The 23,192-nt window shown below is 40.6% G+C and overlaps 1 protein-coding gene across 8 annotated transcripts in view; it reads right to left on the bottom strand.

Moving 5' to 3' along the window:
* Positions 1-23,192, bottom strand: part of LOC138749384 (cadherin-20-like) — a 262,479-nt gene that overhangs the window by 18,028 nt on the left and 221,259 nt on the right. For all 8 annotated transcript variants that reach the window (XM_069910637.1, XM_069910651.1, XM_069910663.1 and 5 more), the window contains 3 exons: positions 22,647-22,783; positions 18,775-18,896; positions 4,963-5,080 (listed from right to left, as the gene is read on the bottom strand). In XM_069910637.1, coding sequence (XP_069766738.1) covers positions 4,963-5,080; positions 18,775-18,896; positions 22,647-22,783 — 377 coding nt within the window. The remainder of the gene's footprint in view (positions 1-4,962; positions 5,081-18,774; positions 18,897-22,646; positions 22,784-23,192) is intronic.

The raw sequence follows: 23,192 nt of genomic DNA, 5'->3' as shown, positions 1-23,192 counted from the left end.
AATTGATCTTTTGTTGCAGCCACTTGCATTTTCTTCATCTGTTCCTTAATGCCTTGAATCTCAAAGTCGTTCCCTTCAATTTTTTTCTTCTACAAATTCATATTTTTTGTCCACTTGCTGCATCATTTTTTCACCTTCATTGTATAATTTTTATTTTCAACTATACTCTCTCCACATTTTTTTTAACGTCTTCCATTAATAACATCAATGTTTGCTGGAAATTCTCCATATAATTTTTCATCTCAGCTGTAGATATATAGGACTCTTTCACTTTCCCCATCTTTTTAGCATAGTTTCTTGTTCAAAATGTATTTCTTCTTCTTGTCCACTGGAGCTGAAAGTCTCTAAAGTCTTTTTTTAAAATTGCCTCCTTTTTTTTGTGTTCTGCACATGCGTGAGGTGTCGTGAATGTGCAGAATCACCTCTTCATTTGTAGCAGGTGGCCATTGTTGGGGGGAGACCCTGCAGTGTTCAAGGTCTCCCCAACTCCTGGCTTGTCTCCCCTGGGCAATACCTTGTGGACAGCTGCTGGATCCTTCTTCAAGGTAGACTTTTCTTCTTTATTTTGTGGAACACAGCAAAGAAAGGAAAAAAGTGTCTTTGTCCCAAACATTATGGGGGGGGGGGGACACTCTATGTATCTCATAATTTCATTTATGTCCATTAAAATCCCCTTGAGCCCTCTTATTGTTCCAAAAGAAACAATCCCAACATAGGCAGTTACTCTCTAAAACAGTATTCTTCCATTCTGGTAACATTTCCCTTAAATTGCCTCAGTTCTCTTTCTCCTCCTATTATCTCATTCCTCTAGTGGAGTGCCTAGACTTAAAACACTATTCTAGCTGTAATTTTATTCCTTCCAGCATAGCCTCCATGTTCTTGAATTTTATGCTCCATCCTAAGCCCAGTATCTCTTTTGCTGCCTCAGTCATCTTATCTACTTGGCCTGCTACCTCCAAGGAGTTGTGTACATGAATCACAATATCCTTCTACTTCACCACACTCCTATCATTAATTGTGTGTCCTTTTGTCTTGTTTCCCTTCCTCTCATGCATTACCTCACTCTTCTCTGAATTGAAAACCATTTGCCACTTCTATATCAACCTCCTGAGGCCTCTGACATATTTCTGTCACCTTGAACTTCATTCCCTACCATCAACCACACTATCAAAGTTTGAAAGAATACACATAAGAGAGTAAATAAAACTCGTGTACACAAAGGTGTTCTTATTTCTCCTATTTTGACAGTAAATTCACATTTTTGAACAAAACAATTTGAATTTCCGTATGTACTTTATTATTTCTCATTATTCTTTAATTACTATTCAAATTATTGCTGGACAACTGCAATTTAATATGAGTGGCAAAGACATGCCAATTTTCAGTTTTACAGAATTGTATCAAAGACACCTACTGGGAAATGGTTTAGTTCCAGAGCCGGATTAATGTAGTAGTAAGAGTAGCAAATGCTACAGGCCCCGTAATTTCAAGGCCCCCCGTGGATCTTTGTGTAGAGGCTATCAGATTCTACTGACAGTCTGTGTTAATAACCCCACTCAAAGATGAAAATTGGCCAAAATCACTAATCTTAAATTTAATCGGGGTTTTTAATACAGACTATCCCCGGCAACAGCTCAATGTGGGAGCAATGGCAGTCTTGGTTACCCAAAATCCCCTATGCAGCTGGAACCACTCTGCCAGTGTCAGCGCAAGGGAAATGTAGAGCAGTTCCAGCTGCATGGAGGATTATGGGTAACGAATACTGCCATTGATCCCACATGCCGCCAGCGGCTGCTGTAAGTTCTGTTTTAACAAAATGTGTAAATAAGTTTTAACAGGGCAGGGGAGGGGAGGAGAAGAGAGGGGAGCAATTTCAGTGTAAGTGCTTCCCCCTCACCGTGCATGCGTCAAACCAGCCGGCACAATTTAGAGCCCCTTTAAAATATTTGTTACAGGCCTCCCGCAATATCTTAATCCAGCACGATGAGTTACCATCAGGATTGGATTTGGATTGTACCATGAGAAATGGTACAATTGTACCCACAGGCCGAAACATATAAGTGAACTGGGCCAGAATATTTTATTCAAGTCATCTATCAACAGTACAATCGTGATATGATGTGCATGCATTGGCTGGTGTCTTCTGTTTTAGACATTAAGGGAATCAGGGTTATGGCTCTATGAAAAAAAAATCAGCAACTATTTTATTGAACTGCTGAGCAGGCAGAAATAACTCAATACTCCATTTCTTCTATTTCTGTATCCTTATGTAATCCAGCCCATCATAATCATGATGGAACCCCATTGATTCCTGTAGATTTTCAAGGCCCTGGGTATTTTTGCCTCAATTTCAGGGGCTTTATCTGAGGTCACACCGGGTATGGGGCAGGATGCACCTGGATCTGCTGTAAAGCTAACTTTAGTAATACATCAACCTGGCTTGCAAAAACATCATTATGTGAAGATAAATTGTTGTTTTGCCTGCAACCTATGTGCATGCTTTCTTCTCCAAGAATGCTGGCATTTTAGATGGTGGGAAGAATTAAGAATGGGACGGTTAGTGTAGCAGTTAGCACAACGCTGTGAGAGTGCCAGTAATTGGGACCAGGATTTGAATCCCATGCTGTCTGTAAGGAGTTCATACATTTTCCCTGTTTCTGCATGGATTTCTTCTGGGTGATTCGGTTTCCTCCCACCTTTCAAAACAGATTGAGGTTGTAGGTTATTAGGGTGTAATTGGGCGGCATGGGGTCATGGGCCAAAAAGGGCCTGTTACCATACTTTATGTCTAAATTTAAATTTAAAATTTAAATAAAGCTGGAATTGAGCCATTCAAGTATTTTTAATTAAGTTAAGATGGCAGGAATAAATCTATCATTAGGGCTTGTTTCAGTTGATATAACATTTTAAGTCAACAACTCACAGTAGAATGGTCTGCTCTGTCCATGGACTGGTTATCAATGAATCAGTAATACAAATGTTTGTGCTTTTTGTTGGGTAGATCATTGAAAACAAATCAATTTCTTTCCAGCAAAAATGTGCATGTGAATGTAGAGTTTTTTTAAAAAAAGCACTCACAGCTAAAACAAACATGTTGCAAAAAAATAATGAATTTATGAGCTCATTTTAGGTTGTTTATTCAATTGTTTTGTGAATATCTCAGACTGTTTCATTTCACAAAGGGAAAAACCCATTGACTTGTTTATTTAACAAGATTATGTCCCTTCTGGCAACATTAAAAGTGGTGTGATATTGATTCCAAATATGGTCCACAATTCTACAGTGAGTTGACAATGAAGATGGTGAAATCTAAGTTGTATAATGACAAAAGTGATTAAATACTATTGTAGTACAGTGAGGAATATGTGCCTGGTACTGCGATAAAAATGCGTTCCAATCACTCCTTGGCATTAAATGAAACACAAATATTTTCCTTTGGGTCAGTCTTTAGTTTGTACAAAGAAAACTTGTAATGCCTCAGAAATGGCTGATAATTTTCTGCTGTTTTAGAAGCACATAGTGGTTTGAATCACCAATCTGAGCTATTCAGATAATCACATGGAAAATGTCATTTAGAATTTAAAACAAATCCATGGATTTACAAAAATAAATCACTCCTCATTTTTTCTAAAACAAGCACAATAGACAAAGAGCAACAACATCAAAAGCATTTCAAAAAGGAATTATACAGATAAAGTCATAAAAACAGATATGCCAGATAAACTCTGAGTTTGGAAGCATCTTTTAAAATTAAAAAATTTAGACATACATCATGGTAACGAAGACGGCCATTGATCCCACAAGCAGCCAGCTTGTTTTAACAAAATGTGTAAGTAAGTTTTAACGGGGCAAGTGAGGGTCGGGGAAGAGAGGGGAGCAACCCTAACCCTTTCGGCCCACAAGTCCGTGCTGCCTAATTACACCCAATTAACCCACAACCCCCTGTACGTTTTGAAGGGTGGGAGGAAACTGGAGCCCTCGGGGAAAACCCACGCAGACATGGGGAGAATGTACAAACTCCTTACAGACAGCATGGGATTCGAACCCAAGGCCCAATTGCTGGTGCTGCAACAGCTGTGCTAACTGTGCTGACCTGAGAGGAGGAATCAGAAGCAATGCTTCAGGATGTCAATAACGTATGTTTGTTACCTTACACTAAATTGAAAAATAAATGCTACCCCAGTTTATTTCTTTTCTTTCAACATATATGGAGGCCATTTTGCCCATCAAGTCTATTATGGTCATTGGAGCTTTCCCATCTTTTATTTCATGCAACTCTTTCTCATATGCCCCTCAACATTACTCCTCATTCCCATTCTCCTGCCACACAACCACTGTAGGGGTAACTCATAGGAGCCAATTGACTTATCAGTACGTCTTTGAGATGTGGGAGGAAGCTGAGCACCTGGATGAATCCCACACAGCAACAGAGAGAAGAGGCAAACTCTACACAAACGGTACCCAAGGTCAGGCTTGAACCCAGCTGTACAACAGTGACTCCCAAGTACTGTGCTGCTGTTCCGCCATTGATTTAATTGGAAGAGTGTTTCAAAGATGAATAGAATGCATAGCTTCTCCTTATCTATGGGGTGATAGAGTTGTCGAGTGAGTAATGCCTGATTAAATGCTGATCCCTGCCCTTGTCTGTGCTGGATGTCCATATTCTCCCTGTGGCAGAGTGGGTTTGGTCCCATCACCCTTAGCTAGGATTTATAGGTAGGTTAATTGGCCACAGTAAATTGCTCCTAGTATGCATGTGGGTAGCAGAATTTGGTGTGCATATGGGGGAATAAAATGGGATTAGTGTAGTATTAGGATGGGCAGCACAGTTTTGGTGAGCTCTTTCCACTGTATAATTCTATGACTCTAGGGGTTATTTACAGGAGCCAAATAACCTTCCAGTATGTCTTTGGGATTTGGAATTGCATTCCATGAATGCAATGTGCAGGGTTCTTGATTTACCTTGATTATCACGCACTGTGAAGTTCGGGTTGTTGGCTGCCTCAGGGGCCAGGCTGTAGGAGAAGTGATGACCCCCTTGAGGATTATCGGGATCCACCGCACTGACCACTTGAATCAGCTGTTGAAAGGAATCAAACTGAAACTGATCTTCAAACGTCATTTGTGCATCAATGAAAGGCACCTCATACCACAGAGAAAGAAAACTTAAATTTACATGACACCTTCACAGCTTTAGTTCGTCCAAAAATGAAATTAATGAAATATTTTACTCAGTCACTATGGTAATGCAGGACATGCAGTGGAAAGGTTGTGCACAGAAAACTCCTACAAACAACAATGAGATAATGACCAAAGAGTTGTTGAATGAGGAATAAACACTGGCCAGGCCATTGGTGAGAAATAGTGTGGTATTTATTGAATTCACCCAGCAGAATAGACAATATTCTTGATATAACAGATCACTAATGCAGCACCATCTCATTATTGATCTAGATGTCTGCGCTCATTCTTTGTGTATTCTATTTCAAGTAATTGCAAATCCTGTACTCGATTTCCCCAGATCTATGCACGTAGTCTCTATTGCTGTAACTAACAAGTAATCGATGCAGTGTGGTATCACTTTAAGTCAGAATTTCATATATTTCTTCTTGAAGCTGAAATGATATTCCAAATGCTTCTCATATCCAGCTCTCAGCTCACCCCACTGCTGTCAGGCATATATCGTCTCTCTGCACTGTACAAAAGTGGCTTTCTCTTCAAACAAAATAGCACTGTTGTTGCACAACTCATTTGGTTTCAAGAAATGAAATTAGATGAACCAGCAATATGCTCTATTTGTTTTACAGAGGCTCAAATTCTGCATATGCAATGATGGCAACAGCAATTTCAATCTAAAAAACATTTTTCCTGAGAGAAAAAACAACCCCAAGGGACTTTATAGGAATATAACCAAGCAAAACATTAATCCTACCCATATAAGGAAATCAGCCCAATGTTAAGTCAAAGATTGGTTTTTAGGAATGTCAATTAGTGAAAAGGAACACAGGCCAAGAGGTTTAGGGAGGGGAGGGAATTCCAGAGATTAGGTGTTTGCTCGCTAAATGTAGATCTGCCAGTGCTGTAGAAGTTGTAGAGCTGGAGGAGGTTAATAGGACAGGGAAGTGGGATAGGGGTGAAGGCATTAACGTCAAGGGCAAGAACTTCACATTTGAAATATTGCATAATTCGGACTTAATGAGATCAGCAGATACATGCTGGTTGAATGGGATCGGGGATGAACTTGAACCTGGTAACAGAATTTTGGATACCTTAAATTAATTGAGTCTCTATGTATCGTGCAGCCATTGTTTGGCTATGGCCCCCCCCCCCCCCCCCCCCACCGCAGGATACTGCTTATAGTTTATGGATCCTCTTCCTTGTGAAACAGTCAAGTTTTAGCTTCTTCTGTATTTCTCTCCTCCCGACTACACTAAAACCATATGTTAAGGTGAAAAGAAAACAAAGATTTTACTTAAATGTGCTGTGGCCCCCAGGGGAGCCATAGTGCCCTCAATGAGAATGGCTCCCCTCATGTACAGTCAAGTCTATCCATTACATTATGATGACGGCAATGATTTCCATATTCACATTTTTGGACTGTTAGGGAAAAAGTATCGAGAAGTGGAAAAGAGTTTCTGCTTCCCTCTCAACTACTTCCAGATCAGATCTTTGTTTCTGTACCATTGAAATAATATTTATTCAAATAAACAAAGGTCTAATTTCTGCATGTGGTCCCACAGAGGGCTGCATTATGAGTAACCAATTGTCCAGGTTGGCAATGGGACAAACCCCTTCCATACTGGAGCATCTAAATTGATGTAATGGGTAACCTCCATGGTGCACAAATCCATGATGAAACTTGTGGAAGAAGTACGGAGATGTTACTTCAATATGTAGTCCTAATTGGTCTTGGTTCCCTTGTTTTAACACTCTTAGCTCGGAATTATAATAGAATGCCATGAGTGATATATAGAATTCGGGAAGACAGTGCATTTAAAATTGTAGAACCAATGTAGTTATTTGTTTTCCAGGTATTTTTTCTCTCCTAACTCTAGTTTCATTTCTCTTTTTTTCTTATTAATTTGATAGAGAGAAATATTACATGTATATATTGCTTAGATGTTAATTAATTCTCTAGCTTTTATATAATGCAATATAAGTCACATATCAATTATACATTGTCTTATTCGCAAAAAAATGAAATATAAGAATTTCACCTCATATTCTAATATTGAGATATACATTGTGATTATCTGAATAGACCAATCTCTTCTAGTTATAAGAAAACAAAAATAAGAACAAAAGATAAAAAGAAAAAAACCCCATACTAATCAAACCCCTCCCACTAAACACAATCACCTGCAAATAAATTGTAAAGAATAGAGTATCAGCTCTTGGATATCGGAGAGAAAACCCCCAGATCAAATTATGATTGTAGTCTAGTTTCATTTCTACCCATGTTCAACTTCATTCAACCAATTACATTTCTGCAGGATACAGCAATGCTTGCATGAATATATCAGCACATGTTCTGGTTACTTTCTATTTGCTTGTTTCAGTCTATTCTTCATTTTTAGACACAGGAATGGATCATTGAGAAAGCCAGAATTGACCCTTATCCCATCCATGCCCAAAGTCCATATATCCTTTGTTGAATGGCAATAGCTTCTCGCTGATGTTCCACAATTTTAAATTTAAATTTAAAAATTTAGACATGCAACATGGTAATTGGCCATTTTGGCCCACAATTCCATGCCACCCAATTTTTACACCCAATTAACCTACACCCCCGGAATGTTTTGAATGGTGGGATGAAACCAGAGCCCTCAGGGAAAGCCCATGCAAACATGGGCGAACACCTTATAGACATTGCGGGGCTTGAACCCTGGTCCTGATCATTGGTGCTGTAAAGGCATTGCGCCCTAACTGGTACATCAACTGTGCCACAATTTCTAGTTCTAGGACGCTGAACCCAACTGCTGTGCTGATTAAGTTTAATAAAGTTTGTAAAGTTCTGCAACTGACTCTTCTCATCTGTGTAACTCAGCATCACATCAACTGACATAATTAACTCTTGGTTACATTTAATATTTTACAACATCTCAGATTTCTTTCCTATAGGATAATTTTGGAAAAAAAAGCAAGTAACTATATTTTTCAGGAAAGAAGGAATCTCTCCATCAAAAGTGGCAAGAAACCTAGTTTGTTTTTATTAGGTTAATGACTGACTAATTACACAATCAATAGGCCCCAATTCCTTCAATTTCATTTGTCGAATAAAGAAGGCATTGTTTTGTTGAAAGAGAAACTCAATCTGCTTCGTCAACTTGTCCAAAGCAGAACCGTATTTGGCTTTATGGCTTCCAACAATATGTGAAGGGTGCTTAAAGGCCAAGATTGGAAATATTTCTCAGCATCCAAGGCAGGTGTATTGAACAATACTTCAAAAACATCAAAGAAGCCCTTCGAGATGTTGGTCATGGCTCACATTAATTTCAGCCTATCAGCTGCCCTTGACCCATTCCAATTCGGATACCACTGAAACAGGCCCATGGTAGATACCACCTCCATGGCTCTACACTCAACCTTGAAACATCTGGAAAACAAGGACACCTGTGCCAGATGGTTATTCATGGATGAAAGCACAGTATTCAACATGAGAGAACTAAATAAACTCATTCCCATACTCTTTGACCTTGGATTCTCTGCATTTGGATCCATGACTTTCTATCCTGCAGGCCACATTCAGTGATGATTGGTGACAGCACCTCCTCCATGATCATCCTCAACACTGGAGTGCTGCAAGGCTTTGTATTCAACTCCCTACTATACTCCTTGCGCACTCATGACTGCATGGTCAAACACCGCTCCAACTCCTTTCTATAAATTTGTGGAAGTCACTACCATTGTAGGCAGGATCTTGTACAATGATGAGGTGGAGTACAGAAGTGGGAGAGAGAAATTTGTGGTTTTACGCCAGGACAATAATCTCTCCCTCAAGGAGCTGGTTATAAACTTCTGGAGGAGAGGTGGATTTCATCTCCCAATCCACATCAATGGTGCTGAGCTGAACATATATAGCCTCAAGTTAAGAACATAAGAAAAAGGAGCAAGAGTAGGCCATCCTACTCCACCTTTTAATAAGATCATGGCTGGCCTGATGATAGGCTCATCTGTAGCTACCTGCCTTTTCCCCATATCCCATAATTCCCCTACTATGCAAACATTTATCCAATCTTGCCTTAAATAAGTTTACTGAGATAGCCTTCACTTCTTCCCTGGGCAGAGAATTCTGTAGATTCACCACTCTATGGGAAAAGCAGTTCCTCCTCAATCTACTACACTGAATCTTAAGACTAGGTCCCCTTGTTCTTGTCTTACCTTCCAGTAGGAAAAACGTAACTACTTCTATCTTATCTATTCCTTTCATAATTTTATTCATTTGTATGATCCCCTCTCATTCTTCTGAATTCCAGCAAGTACAGTCCGAGACGATTCAATCTCTACTCATAGGTTAACCCCCTCATCTCTTAAATCAATCTAGTGAACCTCCTCTGTACTACCTCCAAGACCTGTATATTCTTTGTCAAGTACACAGTACTCCAAATGTGGCCTCATCTGTACCCAGTACAGTTGCAGCATAACCTCCCTGCTCCTAAACTCAATTCCTTTAGCAATGAATGTCAGCATTCGATTTGCTTTCTTGATAGCTTGCTGCACCTGCTAACTAATCATTTGAAATTCATGCACCAGCACTCCCAAGTCAATCACTTGCCATTTAAGTAATAAACTGATCTTCCATTTTTTTCTTCCAAAATGAATAACTTCATATTTACCAACATTGTACTCCATTTGCCAGACTCTTGCCCACTCACTTAACCTATTTATATCTTTCTGCATCTTCTGCACTCTTTGCTTTTCCACACAATTTTATGTCATCAGCAAATTTAGATACACTACAGTCTGTCCCCTCTTCCAGATCATTGATGTATATTGTGAGCAGTTGTGAGCCCAGTACTGACCCCGCAGCACACCACACACCACTGATTGCCAACTACAAAAAACCCATGTTTCTCAATTCTCGCTTTCTATCAGTTAAACTATTCTCAATCCATGCTAATACATCAGCCCCTACTCTATGCATCCTTGTCTTATGTACAAGCCTTTTATGCGGCAACTTATTGAACGACTTCTGAAAATCCAAGTAAATAACATCCACCTGTTCCCCTGTATCTACTGTGCTCGATATATCCTCAAAGAATTCCAGTACATTTGCCAAACAAGATCTGCTTCTGCTGAATCTATGCTAAATTTTCCAGATTGGCCCAATTCATTTCAGATCACTCCCTATTTCCTCTTTAATGACGACTTCAAGCATTTTCCCAACTACAGATGTTAAACTAACTGACCTGTAGTTACCTGCCTTTTTCCTACATCCTTTTTCGAACAGTCGTGTGACATTCACCATCTTCCAGTCTGCTGGGATCTCCCCAGATCCAGAGAATTTTTGGTAACTTTACCAGATATGGAAGGTGTCCTGTAGATCGTAGCAATCCACCATGCGGTTCCTCTCCCGCTGGAAAACAGAGACCCCGTTTGTGATGCCGAAAGGGAGCTGGAGGAAGTGGTAGAAACGGCTGTCTGCCTTAAATGCCATATACTTGTGGTCCTCTGGGTGGATCAGGAGCTGGTGATTGGCCAACTTCAGGTTTATCATGGAGAATACCCAATATTGTACAATCTGGTTAACCACATTGGATATGCGGGGAAGGGGGTAAGCATCAAGCTGCATATATCAGTTGATGGTCTAGCTGTAGTCTGTGACCATTCTATTCTTATTCCCATTCTTCACCATCCCCACCTGGGCCCTCCATGGACTATTATTGGCCTCGATGATGCCCTCACCAAATAAGTGCTGAACCTCCACATTAATGAATGCCCTGTCAGCCGCAAAGTACCGTCTGCTCCTGGTGGCCACCAGCTTGCAATGGGGGTTAAGTTGGTGAATAGCGGAGGGAGGTCAACCTTGAGGGTCAAGAGATCACGTATTGCCTGCAGGGGCTGTCTGTGATCTATTCATTGCAGATGGTGATGGGTGGGAAGGGGCCCATCAAAGCGCAGAGTGACTTTGTGAAGTTGGTATTGGAAATCGAGCCCCAGTACCAAGGGGGCACAGAGTTGTAGCATAATAAACAGTCTAAAGTATTTGTACACTACGCCTCCAACAATCAGGGTCACTCTCCAAGACCCCAGGGTGGTTTCCGTTTATAATTTGAACGCAAGTGATATCCTGTGCTTGGTGGGCCGTGCTTTAAGGGGTATTTAGCGGTATTGGGGTGGATAAAGCTTTCTGTACATCTGCTATCAAATAAACAGTTGATAGCATGCCTGTTTACCTGGGCGTCCATCATGTATCTGGTGAGTTCATGCAGGGCCTCCTGGTTCAGGGTGATGGAGGCCAGTATGAATTCATTGTCTGAGTCTGATGGCCACTCTAGTGCCTGAGATGGTTGCTCTTGGCTCCAACATGGCCAGCCTTGGCCCCTCAAAGTATTGTAAGCCTGGGAAGATGGCATTTGATGTGCAGTCAAAATGGCAGCCCAGAGTATTCGCACATGGCATCACTGGAGTTCAGTGAAGATGACAGCAATTGCATTGCCCAGAGTGATGACTCTCTGCATACGGTGCTGCTTGACCTCGCCATTGGTTTGGACTGGCAGACTTTGGCATAATGTCCCTTTTTCCAGCACCTGGAGCACACTGCGTTCTTGGCAAGGCAGCATTTCCTCGGATGCTTACCCTACCTGCAAAAGTAGCACTTGTAGAGATCTCCTCCAATGGCGGCTGAGGTCAGACCATTAGAGTAGTGGGTCGGTGTGGGGGGTCCAGTCACTTACATGACCGTATGATGCCCCATCTCAGGATAGTGGCACCTACAGTGACCAAGTGACAGATTAGTCATCTGAATTCTGGAGGGCCACCTCCAGTGTCTCTGTAAGTTCAATAGCCCTTTGCAGATTGAGAACCTTTTGCTCCAGCAGCTGTTGCCATATGTACCCGGAGTGGATACTGGCCATGTCTGCATCTCTGTTGAGATTCTATGCGTTCTGGGCAGCCAACACGGCCTTACACACCCTACATGGATCCAGAGGGTCCACAGGTACTCAGCACTTGATTGGCTCACCAGGTCACTGTTTTTTGGTGGCCAGGAGATGCCTGACATAGACCTCATTAACCTTCCCGCAATACTGGGCCTTAAGGGTTTCCATAGCTTCTTGGTCCGAGTTGGCATCACTGATCAATGGGAACACTTGGGGCCCTAGATGCAAGAGGAGTAGTCTCACTTGGTTAGTGTCCATTTGATGACATTCGCAGCCACTGCCAAGAAATTTCGAAGCAGCGTAGCCACAGTTTGAACGTGGTCAGGGCATCCGGTGACAGGGGGTTGATGTCAAGCTTTTCAGGTTTCAGGTACTATTTTTTTCCACAATTTTAGTTAATAAAATTGATGTACCATCAATAATCACAAAGGCTGATATTGTGAAACTATCAGGCTTTTATTAACTAAAGACAGGAACTACCATTAACCTCATTGACTGATCAAAGGGGAACATGCAAAGGATCAGTCTCAGGAGGCGTGTCCAGCTGTCAGCAGCCAATCATGGCACAACAGTGGTTTACCACTCTGTCCAATTTTATATTTTGTGCCAATCATTTTTCATAATCCACCCTTTCTTTCTTTATTGTTTGTTTTGTGGTTCTTTGTTGTTTTTTAAAAGTTTTCCCAATCTTCCAGGTTCCCTCTGCTCTTAGTGACTTTGTACACATGAGCTTTTAGTTTGATGTTTTCCTTTATTTCCTTAGTTATCCAAGGCTGGATGTCCCCATCCTCAGTCTCCTTATTTTTAACTGGAATATACATTTGATGAACATCATGAAAAATCTCTTTGAAAGTCTTTTACTGTTCCTCAACCATTCCGCCATATGGTCTGTATCCCCAGTTTAAACTGGCCAATTTAGCCAATTGCAATTTTCCTTGTTTAGGCATAAGACATTAGTTTTAGACTGATTTATTGCAGCCTTCATTTGTATGTGAACACAATCATACTGTGGTTACTCTTTCCTAAAGATCTCTGACTACAAGATCACTAATTTTATCTATCTTGTTGCACAGGACTAGATCCAAGATAACATGTATTCATGTAGGTTAACATAACATAACATAACAATTACAGCACGGAAACAGGCCATTAGGGCCTTCTAGTCCGCACCGAACCAAACACCCCTTTCTAGTCCCACCTCCCTGCACAATGCCCATAACCCTCCATCTTCTTCTCATCCATATACCTGTCCAACCTTTTCTTAAATAATACAATTGACTCCGCCGCCACTATTTCTCCCGGAAGATGATTCCACACAGCTACCACTCTCTGAGTAAAGAAGTTCCCCCTCATGTTACCTCTAAACCTCTGCCCCTTAATTCTTAACTCATGTCCTCTTGTTTTAATCTTTCCTCCTCTTAACGGAAATAGTCTATCCACATCCATTCTGTCTATCCCTTTCATAATCTTAAATACTTCTATCAAATCCCCTCTCAACCTTCTATGCTCCAAAGAATAAAGACCCAATCTGTCCAATCTCTCCCCATACTCCAGATGCTTAAACCCAGGCAACATTCTGGTAAACCTTCTCTGCACTCTCTCCACTCTGTTTATATCCTTCCTATAATTAGGCGACCAGAACTGCACACAGAACTCCAAATTAGGCCGCACCAACGTCTTATACAATCTCAACATCACCTCCCAACTCCTATATTCCATGCAATGATTGATAAAGGCCAGCATACTAAAAGCCTTCTTCACCACCCTATTCACGTGAGTTTCTACCTTCAGGGAACGATGTACCGTTACTCCTAAATCTTTCTGCTCTTCTGTATTCCTCAATGCTCTCCCATTTACCACATATGTCCTATTCTGATTCTTCTTACCAAAATGAAGCACCTCACACTTATCAGCATTAAATTCCATCTGCCATTTTTCAGCCCACTTTTCTAAGCAGCCCAAATCCCTCTGCAATCCTTGAAAACCTTCTTCATTATCCACTATTCCACCTATCTTAGTATCGTCTGCATATTTACTAATCCAATTCACCACCCCATCATCTAGATCATTAATGTATAGGTTCAGTCACATGCTGCTCCAGAAAGCTATCATGGATGCATTCTCTGAATTTCTCCTCAAGTTTGCCTCAACCAACCTGATTCACCTCGTCTATGTGCATACTAAAGTTCCCCACAATAACTGCTTTTTATTTTCACATGCTTCTGATATTTGTTGGTTTATTGCTTGTGGCATTGTAATGTTCTTATTGGATGACCTCTAGACCACTCCCACAAAAGAGTTCTTTCCCTTTACTATCCCTAATCTCTACCCAGATGGATTCAACATTTTGCTACTTTGATCTTGTATCATCTTTCTTTATTTCCCTGATCTCATTCTTAATTAAGAGCGCTGCCCCACCTCCCTTATCTTCTTGCCTGTCCTTCCATATTACCTGATATCCTTGGATATTTAATTCCCAACCCTCTCCACACTGTAGCTACATTTTTTTAATGGCCACTAAATCATACCCTTGTGCCACAAGTTCACTAACTTTGTTTTGGATACTACGGACATTTAGATAAAATGCCCTTATACTCATTAAGCTTCTAAAATCTCATAATCTTTTCCTCTTTTGTTCTTGATATTTATTCACTCTGCTCTTACCTTGATCTTTTTGCTTTTATTTTACCCACACAATTCCCTTTTACTTTATTCATCAGCCCTTCTCAAATCTGTTGACCCCCCTCCCCCCACCACCACCCCAACATATATAGTTTAAAGTTCTGAAGTTCCAAGAGATAAACATCTCCAATGACTTGTCCTGGTCTACCCTCCACCCACATTGATGCAATGACCAAGACAACACACCTGTGCTTCTACCTCTTCAGAAGCCTGAGGAAATGTGGGATATCTCCTGGATCTTCTCTTTCTCCTATGGTTAGTGGCACTGGGAAATGCTCAAGGCAACTCCTTGTTTGCCTTACGGCAGGCAAAAGTTGAAGCATATCATATATATTACATTTTGTATCATTACACGACAATAAAAGAAACCTTTGAACCTTTAAGCTTTTACAAGTGCACCACTGAAAGTAGGGTGCATCACTGCGCTGTATTGGAACTGCTCTGTCCAAGACCGCAAGAAATTGCAGAGGAGCTCTGAACATGGCTCAGCCCATGACACACACCATTCACCTCCAATGACTCCATCTATTAATCTCACTGCCTTGGAAAAGTAGCCAAATATAGGACTCATTCCACCCCAGCCACACTCTCTTCATCTCACCAGGAGTAAGATTCACAAATGTGAGTTCACGCGCCACCAGATTCAAGGACTGTTTCTTTCCTGTTGCTTATTGGACTCCTGAATGAACCCCAAAATAGTAAAATTATGTTGCTTTTGATTCATGCCAACTGACCTCTCTCAAGATCACTGCACATTTTTTGTTACTGTGAAGGACTTGTAATATGTATGAAATGTCTAACTGGTCTGCTTGCAAAAAACATCAATCGCTACGTCTTCAGTACATCTGACAATAAAGTTGAACTTGAAGAGATGTAGATTGGATTTGTGATAACAGCACAACCACAGGATTTGTCATGATGTGTAACATTCCACATGAACAATGACTTGTGTTGGTGAATGTAAGATTTTTGGAAAGTTTAAAAAAGGGTGCAGAGGGCAAAGGGTGAAGCAGAGTAATGATTTGTGGGAGTGAGTAATTGGGAAATCTGAGTTAATTGGCAGGGACCTATAAAAGAAGCGGTAGCTAAAAGGAGTGGCATAGGGAAAGAGTGGAGTTTTGATGAGTTGTTGCTGAGAAAGAGTTCTTTACCAAAGAGGTAAGGCCAGGTGAAGTAGTTTAATCCTTTGATTAAATTTAGATAATGGAGTCAGCTAGGGTAGTGGATTGCACAAATTATGGGATATCTGGAATAGTGTACTTGTCCCTGATGACTATACCTACAAAAGGTGCATCCAGCTGCAGTTCCTTACAAACTGAGTTGGGGAACTGGTGAACTGTGGATCTTGAGACAGGCAGTTATAGACAGGAGTTTCAGGGAGGCAGTCACCCCTAAAAGTCAGGAGATAGGTAACTGGGTGATTGTCAGGAGATGGAAGAGGCACCTCTGTGACTGTTCCCATCAATAATAGGTATACTGTTTTGGATACTGTTGGTGAGGATGACCCATCAGGGACAAGTTGAGGTGGTCACATCTCTGGTACAGAGGTTGGTCCCCTAGCTCAGAAGGGAATGGGGGAAGAGTGAAGAGGAGAGCAATGGTGATTGGGGACTTATCGGTTAGATAAGTGGATAGGAGGTTCTGTGAATGAAATTGAGGATCCTGGATGGAATATTGCTATCCAGGTGCCAGGGTCAGGGATCTCTGATTGAGTTCATAGTATTCTGGAGGGGAAGGGTGAGCATATGAATGTTGTAGTCCATGTGGGGACAGATGATATTGATAGGAGTAGGGATGAGGACTGGGAATATAAGTAGTTAGAAAGAAATTAAAAAGCAGGACATCAAGGGTGGTAATCTCAGGATTTTGGACTGTGTCATGAGAGGATAGGAAGAGGAAGTTGTGGCAGATGAATGTAAGGCTGAAGAGTTGGTGCAGTGGTTCAGATTTCTGGATCATTGGGATTTATTCTGAACAAGGTCTGACCTGTACAAAAAAAGATGGGCTGCACCTGAACTGGAGGGGAAGCAATATCCTGGTGGCCAGGTTTGCTAGAGCTGTTGGGGTGGGTATCAGAATGTGAGGACAGAGATAAGGGGTTGTTAGGGTTAAGAAGGAAAATAGAAGAAGTCAAACATAATGTGGAACATAGATTACAAAAAGGACAGGCAGGTGAAGTCAGGATTATTTGTTGTAAAATAGAAATGCAGCAAAATCCATAACAGATACTGGTCTAAGGGCACTACTTAAATGCATGGAACATTAGGAATAAAATAGATGACCTTGTTGTACAGCTACAAAGATAGAACATGTGGCCATCACTGAGACACGGCTTAATGATGGATGTGAATGGGAGCTGAATGTTCAAGGTACGCTGTGTACAGGAAAGACAGACAGACAGACAGACAGACAGACAGACAGACAGACAGACAGACAGACAGACAAGCAGGCAGGGAGGTAGATAGAGGGGATGGTGTGGCTGTGAATGATAAGCAATGATATTAAATCACTAGAAAAAAGGGACATAAGGGTTGAGTTTAGAAATTGCAAGGGTAAAAGGACCCTAAATACAGTTATACAGGCCCCCAAACAGCAGATAGGAAGTGTTACAGCTGAAAATAGAAGGAGCATGTCAGAAGGAAAATGTCAAAATAATCATGGGGATTTGGGGAGCAGGGGGTGAGGGGTCAGTGGGAGACAGTTGGACAAAAAATGCCTACAGGATGGCTTTTGGAGCACCTTGCCAACATGTTCACTAGGTGATGGGTGGTTTTAGATGGGGTAATGAGTAATGAACCTGATATGATTAGGGAATTAAAGGTAATGAATCCTCAATCATTATATGATTGAGTTAACTTTCAAATTTGAAAAGGAAAAGCTGATTTCAGGTATGTCAATGCTTCAGTGGAACGAAGGAAATGACAGTGGTATGAAAGAGGAACTGGCCCAGGTTGACTGGAAACTTAAGCTAGATGGAGAATGAAATGTATGGTTGTACACTTTGGAAGAAGAAATAAACAGGCAGATTGTTATTTGGATGGGGAGAAAATTCAAAAATCTGAACTGCAAAAGGACTTGGGACTGACTCCTTAACCTAAAGGTTAACCATCAGGCAATTTTTTTAAAAAAAAGCAAATGCTATGTTGGCATTCATTTCAATAGTGTATAAGTGTAAAGAAATGTTGATGAGGTTCTATGGGGCACTGATAAGACCTCATTTGGAGTATTGTGCAGTTTTGGGCCCCTTGTCTCAGAAGGGATGTAATGATGTTGGAGGGAGTACAGAAAAGATTTAACCAGGACGATTCCTGGAATGCAGGGGCTAACATGTGAAGAATATTTATTGACTCTTGGATTATCTTCATTGGAGTACAGAAGAATGTGTTTCTCATAGAAACATTTTGAATTGTGAAAGGATTGGACAAAGTCGCTGAGGCAAATTTATCCTTTGTCTTTAATTTGCTGTTTTTTGTTAAAACACATATGATGCACTTCAATTTTAAATTGTAAACCATAAAAAGGAAGCAAGATTCAAGGGATTCACTGAAACAATGATTCAGCCCAGAAAGAGGCTACTCAACCTTCATGTCTGTGCTGGCTTTTTAATAAGATTATCTAATTAATTCCCTTTCATGGCTCTTTGCACATTGATTTTTTTTTTCCCTTCCAGAAAGAGAATGTGGTATTAGGCCCATGGTTGAGATGTCCTTATTGCAGTCCCATTGGTGCAATGCTTGGGAAAGTCAACTCTCTCTTCCTGAGTAAAATGGCTGAGTATGCACTTTCTAGATATGGGCTCCCTGAGAAAAGGCTCTGTACCAGAACTGGTCAGAAAAAATAATCCTGAATATAAAATCTGAAATCCATTTCCCTGCATTAACAGAATATTGGGTCTTGTGAAGGAATGTTGGAGACAGTTTTCTAAACTTGACTGCATAATTTAAATGGCATGTTGGTAACTATATGGTGAAAGATCCTTTCCCTTACTTACCTGACCAGGTTTAGCATTTTCACAGATGTAGGCTTCATGTTCCCTCACAAATTCTGGTGGATTGTCATTGATGTCAAGGACTTTAATTGCGACTGAAACACTTCCAATTTGTGTGGGATTTTCTGAAATGAACCACACTTTTATAAGACAGAATCTTAACAGTTAATCTGGGTAATTTCACAAAAAGAAAACTGCCCTTGATTTGGTTCTTTCCACAAAAGGAAGATCAAGCACAGTGACCACTTTATAGATGTGTCCATTTAGTCCTCAAGTGACCACAGACATCTGTACATTTTCCCTTCCACTAAGTCACAGATGCAAATTTTCTTTTAATGTACAATAGGTTGAATCATTTATCCCAGGAATCAAAATAACTTAAAGTTTATTGTGCTACCCACTCCCATGCAAACATTAGAGAACCACAATCATGCCAGCTGTGCCCAGCTGCAACCTGTTCCAAATATTGCAATTTCCTCTTGCGTGCGGTGGCACCTCTTTTCTCCACATAACTAAGTTTATGAAGCTACAACACACTCCAATTAAAATTCCACTCGTTTATTTGATAGTCGAACCCTTGGATTTTACAAGTTGTGAAACCAGACACAAGAGAAAACTATAGCTTTTCCAGAGGAATGAGGCCTTCAACTTCAGAAGCATGTCGAGGGAAATTTTACTAATCAGTCCTCCCTATGTTAGGCTTTGATTTCTATTGCATCATTTGGCATGTGCTAAATTGACACCTGTGCAATTCTGGATGCCATAAAGGTTTTTAAAATAAATTTTGCCATGTTGTTTCTAAAATAGAAAAATTTCCACCAGATGGAAACTTTTGTCTTTGTTATTGCATAGTAATGTGTTCACTGCTGGTTTTAAAGAAGAATGCCATGTAAACCTAACACTGTATGTCCCTTGTCTCAATGCTGTGAGATGTCAGTTCAATGACATGCCTGCTGACGAGTATAGATGTGATGTTATCAAGCTGGATGAACAGCCACACATCAAAAGCCCCTCTCTTTCTGCAAACATAGAAGTAAAAAGTCCAAATCTTCAACAACCATTTAAATATTATCAGTTTTTACTGAAGATTGTAATGTGTACAAGAATAAAGTATTATATTGCAAATAATTCAAAAAAGCTTTAAGCATTTATTTTTGACATAGTGATGGAGAAAAATTACAATACATCCACCTCAGAGCAGTGGTTCTCAACCTTTTTCTTTTCACTCACATACTAGTTTAAGTATTCCCTATGCCATAGATGCTCTGTGATTAGTAAGGGATTGCTTAAGGTGGTATGTGGGTGGGAAGAAAGGTTAAAAATGTCTTTTAATCATACCTAATTGACTTGTTATGTGCACCGTTTCATAACTCCAAAGGAAATGGGCCAATGACAATTTTTCTCAAGCAAATTATTTTTGTAACAATTAGGTCTAGAGCAGTGATTCTCAACCTTCCCTTCCCACTCACATAGCACCTTAAGCAATCCCTTACTAATCACAGAGGACTTGTGGCATAGGGAGTACTTAAAGTGATAAGTGAGTAGAAAGAAAAAGGTTGAGAACCACGGCTATAGTCATTCTTTTGATTATCTAGTTCACATAAATAGGGAATATTTCCAGAGAACTTCGCACCAGATGAATTTGTGAATGGCTGAAATTCACATCAGTTTAAGTGATCTCATTGAAAGGCTGCAAATTGTAATAGGCTTCAGAAGAGCACTGAGTCACTGATAACAGCATTGGAAATTCTGCAGCAAACTCTGGATGGAAAGATGTCCCAAGGTTGTTGGTCCTTTTTTAGAATATGTTTAGCATCTAGTGGCAGATTTTATTGTCTTAATATAACTGAAAAACCCAGATCAATATCTAGGCCAGTGTGGAGCTGGCAGAGCTGCTGGCTCACAGCTAGCAATCTGGGTTCAATCTTGACCTCTGGAGTGGTTATGTGTGGCGTTGGCACAATCTTTGTGCGATTGTGTGGGTTATCTCTGGGTATTTCAGTTTCCTCCCATTTCCTGAGGAGGTGCATGTTGATATATTAATTAGCCACTGTAATTTTTTTTCCTTAGTGTGTAGGTGAATGGTGGAATCTGGGGGAATTGATGGGAATGTGGGAGAATATACAGCATGGATTTGATGGGCTAAAGATGCTGTTTCTGCATTGTAAATGTTGTGGAGATCATAATCTATAACATTAAAAAGTAAAATATTCATAGGCTTATTTACCTCTGCTCTAAGGAGGCACATTAAATGAACATAGTTTTGCAATGTAGTCACATTCAAAGCAAAAATCAATCAGTGAAAATACATTCATTGCCCCTTTTACACAGCCTCTTCAAGGCGGGAATATTGTGCCTTTATTGTGTCATGCTGTTCTGTGTAAAGGTAGTCCTGTCTTTAAGCTGGCAGTGGAGGTCGTCAGCACCAAATCACATTATGCTGGCATTGTTTGGTTCAGTATATATATTTTTTTTAAAAAAAAGCAAAGCCGGCTTATTGACGGGTCTTCTTTTTGGCAGTATTGTGGAATCTCTGTAAAACGAGCTATTGGTAATCACACTTTCATCCCTAACGTCGAAGTACTCGAGATGGCAGAGGTCGACAGCATCGAGTCCACGCTGCTGAAGATCCAGCTGCGCTGGGTGGGTCACGTCTCAAGAATGGAGGACCATCGCCTTCCCAAGATCGTGTTCTATGGCGAGCTCTCCACTGGCCACCGAGACAGAGGTGCACCAAAGAAGAGGTACAAGGACTGCCTAAAGAAAACTCTTGGTGCCTGCCACATTGACCACTGCCAGTGGGCTGATCTCGCCTCAAATCGTGCGTCTTGGCGCCTCGCAGTTCGGCGGGCAGCAACCTCCTTTGAAGAAGACCGCAGAGCCCACCTCACTGACAAAAGGCAAAGGAGGAAAACCCAACACCCAACCCCAACCCACCAATTTTCCCCTGCAACCGCTGCAACTGTGTCTGCCTGTCCCGCATCGGACTTGTCAGCCACAAACGAGCCTGCAGCTGACGTGGACATACCCCTCCATAAATCTTCGTCCGCGAAGCCAAGCCAAAGAAGTTACTATTGAAGTTGAATGATTGTACCACAGAGTTAGCAATAGTTAACAATAAAAAAAAATCTGGTAATATGATTAGAAATCTGTTGGCATTGTAAAATGCTAACAATGATTGGTTTAAATCACATCACAATCCCTGGAGAAATTTAATTTGGCCAATTATATACACTTGGAATTTTTTTTTTAAGAGAGTTCTGGTAAGAGTGCTTTTAAAAAGTTACCAAATGTTGGGAATCACCATTGGTTCATTCGCCCATTTTAGAAAGGAAATTTCCTGTTCTAACCCAGTCTGTTTTAAACCTGACTCTGTATTCAGAGCAATGTGGTTGACTTCAATTTGCTCTCTAAAATGGATTTGCAATTTTAGTCAGTTTCAGGATATTCCTAGATGAGCTATAATTTGTCAGCATTTAATTTAAAAAAAATTCAGTTTGGCACATGAGCCCATATTGCCCAATTACTCCTATGTGACCCACAGCCCCCATATGTTTTGAAGGGTGGGATAAAACTGGAGCACCCAGAGGAAACAAACACAGAAAATGTACAAACTCCTTAGAGATGGTGTGAAATTTGAACTACGGTCACTGGTGCTGTGACAGCATTATGCTAACAGTGAGGCTCATTGTCCACACCTTATGAACAAATTTTAAATTCTCAAAAAGTTCCTTGAAAAGTTGGATCATTTCATCCTCACCATACATATTTTGCCTTTTCTGTCCCTGTTGGTTTGCTTGCCATTAAATATAACATCAGTAATGAAAAGAGGGTGTGATTTTTAAAAAAAAATCAAACACCAAACAAATACTTACTCATTTCCATTGCTAGGATTGTGATGTTGTGCCAAGAAAGATGTTCTCTGTCTAGTGACTTTGCCGTCATCAGAGCTCCTGAAGCAATGTCTATGTAAAAAGACCTGGTGGGATCAGTGGATCTCTCAATTGAATACCTGACAATGAGAAGGGAGAAAAGGAAGAAAATTCCTTAACAATTTTTTCTGCATCTGCACAGATTAGTCACAAGTCATTTGGGATTGTTTTCCAGGTGTGCTTCTGTTCTAAGCTTCCTTGTGCAAGTATTGCCTTCTAACATTTCAGATTAAGTGGTTTCTTCATGTGCAAATAATAAGATTATGAAAAGAATAGGATTCATGTCCTTGCAAGTATATTTCTATTTTCACTAGTCTCAATAAAGTGCACTATATGTTTATGATAAAGACACATTCTCTAGGGGTGGCATGGTTAGAATAGTAGCAACCGAGATTTGAATCTGGGGCAGTCTATAAGAAGGTTGTATGTTCTCCCTGTGTCTGTGTGAGTTTCCTCCCAACATTCAAAAACTTAATGGGGTTGTAGGTC

The sequence above is a fragment of the Narcine bancroftii genome, chromosome 1 (genome assembly GCF_036971445.1).
Source record: "Narcine bancroftii isolate sNarBan1 chromosome 1, sNarBan1.hap1, whole genome shotgun sequence".
NCBI lineage: Eukaryota > Metazoa > Chordata > Chondrichthyes > Torpediniformes > Narcinidae > Narcine > Narcine bancroftii.
This window is presented reverse-complemented; position numbering and strand designations above follow the sequence as displayed.